This window comes from Lolium perenne, chromosome 4, assembly GCF_019359855.2.
Source record: "Lolium perenne isolate Kyuss_39 chromosome 4, Kyuss_2.0, whole genome shotgun sequence".
NCBI lineage: Eukaryota > Viridiplantae > Streptophyta > Magnoliopsida > Poales > Poaceae > Lolium > Lolium perenne.
In genome coordinates this window covers 68,872,639-68,876,566 of record NC_067247.2, presented here as the reverse complement: position 1 = coordinate 68,876,566, position 3,928 = coordinate 68,872,639, and the positions used below count along the sequence as shown (strand labels likewise).

Below are 3,928 nucleotides of genomic sequence, written 5' to 3'. Positions count from 1 at the left end.
GCAGGGAATATGGATAGAGGGGTGAGTTGGGATCAGGGTGATGATTGGGGTTCACCCAAACCCCCGCGTGGGTGGATTCCTAGGCGGATTGGTTCCATACGAACCGAACGAGGCCTTATGGGACGGAGGAAGTATGTTGGATCAGAGGTCAATTGTCAACTACATAAAGCATGAGATTGGTTTCTCTACCGTGCACATAATTATTCTGTTTGTCCAGTTTTAATTCGTATGCAATATTTGAAACATGATAAAACCTAATGATTTTTAGCAGTATGAATCGCGATGCAAGGAATAGTGTAGATCCAATCCATACAAATATGCACGCCAGAATCTCATTCCTCCATAAAATACGTCATTTGTATGTATGTACAAACAAATATGTGTCATTTACATACTCCCCTCATCACACAAAAAACATCTCAATTTTATTAAAGTTGATGTGTGTCTAGATACATCTAAATTCTAACAAAGTTGAGAGATTTTTGATGGAACGGAAGGAGTATAAGAAAAATAGATTGGGACACACCCACTGGCTAAGACAAGTTCTTCATAAATTTCGCAAAACCATGAAATCAGACGGATCAAATCACGAGAAGAAATCTATGAGTTTGAAATTACACATGGGGTTAACTGAAGCGCGATGCTATGGGTCCTCGTCGCAGGGAACTCTTGAGGCCTTAGCCTCAGTCAGATCGTCGATCAAGCGGCGTAAATCGTGCCACGACGACCCGCCGTCGCTGACCGCCGCACGCGCGTTCTCGGCCAACTCCTCTGCCCTTGCCCTCATCTTCTCCCGACGCTCTCCGCTCTCCATGAACTCGGCCACCGCCCGAGCGATCGCCTCTGCCGGCACGATGTCCGCGTCCTCCGCCCTCACACTGCGCTTGCCTCCATCCCACACCCTCGTCCCGAACGCCGCCACTTCGGTGACCAGCCGTTCGTTGATGAACTGCTCGAACACCAGCGGCCACGTCAGCACCGGCACGCCGGCCGACGCGGCCTCCAGCAGTGAGTTCCAGCCGCAGTGGGTCAAGAACGCGCCCACCGACGGGTGCGCCAGTACCGCCAGCTGTGGCGCCCACCCGCGAACGACCATGCCGCGGCCGGCGACACGCTGCTCCCACCCCTCCGGCGCGTCGGAGTCGCCAGAGCGGACCACCCACAGGAAGGTCTGGTTCGACGCCTCTAGCCCCAGCGCGAGCTCCCGGACCTGGCGCACCGAGAAGTGGGCCCAGCTCCCGAAGCACACGAACACCACCGACCGACTCGGCTTCATTGACAGCCACCGCAGGCATTCGACGTCACCGTCGCCGCCGCGGTCCACGGTTGAGTGCGACGGCGAGCCGACTGGGCCGACGAAGTACGCGCGGCGAGCGTCTACGCGGCTGAACTCGTCGCAGTACGGCTTTTCAAGGGCCGCGAAGGTGTTGACGATGACGCCAAAGCCGGCGAGCTGGCCCGCCTTGATCCGGTCCCACGACATGGCGAGGTGGTCTTCCTGGACGAGGAACTCCGGGAGCTCCGACGCCGGGATGGCGATCTCCTTTCCCCCGGGCATCCCTGGTACGGTCACCGTTGGACCCGCGGCGCCGCCGGCCCGGACGATGTCGGGGCGGAGGGGGGCGAGCTTGTTCATGGCGAGCTGCGGGAAGACGCCGACGGGGTGGAACGTGAGGCGCGGGACGCCGATCTCCGCGGCGATGTCCGTGGTCCGCCAGAAGGGTGCGTCAGCGACGATGGCGTCGGGGCGGTGCTCCCGGAGCAGCTCCTCGTGGATCGGCTGTGCCAGGTCTACGGCGTGGTGCACCCGCCAGGCGTCATGCGCCGGTGCGGCGCCGAGGCACTCCACCCCGCTCGCCAGGCCCACGCCCGGGAACGGGTATTGGAGCAGGCGCACCGCGTGCCCTGAGGCCGTGGCGCGCGTGACCGTGGTGGCGATCAGAGCCGCGTTGGCCGGCGTCACCACCATCGTGGCCTCCACCTCCGCCGGCCGCGTCGCCGCCATGCGGCAAGCCAGGTCGGTCATCGGGATGAGGTGCCCTCGCGCGAAGAAGGGCAGGAAGAACACCCGCAGCGGCCGCCTCCCGCCGTCGCCGTCGCCGTCGCCCAAACCCGCGGCGGCCGCCATGGAGGTTGGAGTAGACCAGGCAACTGCGCTGTGCGGAGGAGATTTCACGAGTTAATCACTGGGGCTGGAGAGCTGCGCGCGGGCTTTACATGGACACAAACTGATCCATGCATGCGTATCGCCCGGAGATTGTTAGCTTCGTGGCGGTATCACCGCATGCATGGTTTGGATGGTTGCGGGTTTGCGGAAATAAAATGTGCTGCATGGATTCCGTTAAAGAAGAAATGATGCTGCGTGCGCGTGTTTAGATCCGTCGTTCGGATGCATTGCGAATTGGTAGGTGTTCCAGAGATTAGCGTCCCTTGTTCAAAAACAAAAAAGACAGTCGGTCTCCATATCAGGATAACCTTGCAGCATGGCAAAAATAACACCATCTCGTAGTGCTAAAGCTTCGGCGATAAGAGGATCAGTGATACCTGGATGAGGTTTACTCCACGCTTCAAGGAAAGTCGAAGATGAACGCGCAACACCCCCTGCTCCTCCCTTGCGAGCTTCCATCGACATACCACAATCTATATTAATGTTGATCTTATTGCCGACTGGTGGTAGACATCCGTAGCCAGGTAAGGTCACTGCATCTTTCTTTGGGATTTGAAGGAAAGCGAGAGCTTCTTTGGCCATTTGCACTAACTAAAAAGAGTCAAAACTCCCCTTATCATGTGTCCAACTATTTCGAGAATTCTAGATCGCCCACATTACAATAATTATCTTTGCTCGATCTGAATGAGAAAACCTTGGATCACTAGTTATGTCCCATGACCATGTATAAGGATGAAAATTTGGTAGCACAAACTTCATCCAGAACTAAGCTTCCTCCCAGAACCTCCGTGCATGCTCGCACTTAATGAGTGCATGCAACAAGTCTTCATCTTCCGCAAGATAGATTTTGCACCTGCCAATTGGAGTAATATGTCTATGCTTCAAGGTATATTCAATAGGTAGGATAGCACGAAGTACCCTCCACTAGAAAATACGAACTTTTGGCATAACATTTAATTTTCACAGGATAGACCACAACTGCTTCCCGTCCCTTCGTCTAGAGCAGCACGCTCGTTACGACTCATTAGAGCTCGATACGCTGATTTTACAGTGTAGTTCCAAGAGACCATGCCCAGAATTGCTCACTACCATCCCGCCTTAATGGAATATTAAGAATCGCATCTCCTTCTGGTGCAATGAAGTTTCTTCTGATCATATCAATATGCTAGCAGCCTGTATCAAGATCAAAAAGTTCAGCTACTGTATTAAGGTTCTCCTTTTCATCTTCCTCTCCAAGCTGCGCTGATGGCTGCATCGACTAAATCCTAGGGATCCATTTATCATTCCAAAATAGAAATTGAGGAACCAACACCAACACGCTTAATAAGCTCCAGTTGGAGCACATCTCTTCATGCAACTATTTCTCTCCAAGTAGCAGAAACTCTGTTAGGAACTATTGCATGCAAAAACTCGTTATCTGGATAATATCTACCCTTGAGAACTCGGGAACAAAGGGTATTTGGGTTGGACATGAACCTCTAACCATGTTTGCCCAACAAAACCAAATTGAATAGCTTAAGATCCCTAAACCTCACGCCCCCTTTTACCTTTGATGGCCCCCTTTTGTAACTATGATGAGGTGCTATATACTAACCCCTCATGTGATGGTGAACTTACGGTGTTAGGATCACACCCACTTTTGTTGTGATGGTAGGATGACATCATGGTAGTGTAGGATGAAATTGTGATCCACTTTTGGAATGATCATGCATGCCCCTCTTAGTTTATCGTTTGCTGTCAACACTTGTGTTGTTCTATTGC

The 3,928-nt window shown here is 53.2% G+C and overlaps 1 protein-coding gene across 1 annotated transcript; it reads right to left on the bottom strand.

The window, feature by feature from the left end:
- Positions 1-403: 403 nt before the first annotated feature.
- LOC127292889 (probable UDP-glucosyl transferase 73B6) lies at positions 404-2,164 on the bottom strand. Its single transcript, XM_051322409.2, has one exon. The coding sequence runs from the start codon at positions 2,126-2,128 to the stop codon at positions 644-646; it is 1,485 nt and encodes a 494-aa protein (XP_051178369.1). The 5' UTR covers positions 2,129-2,164; the 3' UTR covers positions 404-643.
- Between the last annotated feature and the right edge of the window lie 1,764 nt (positions 2,165-3,928).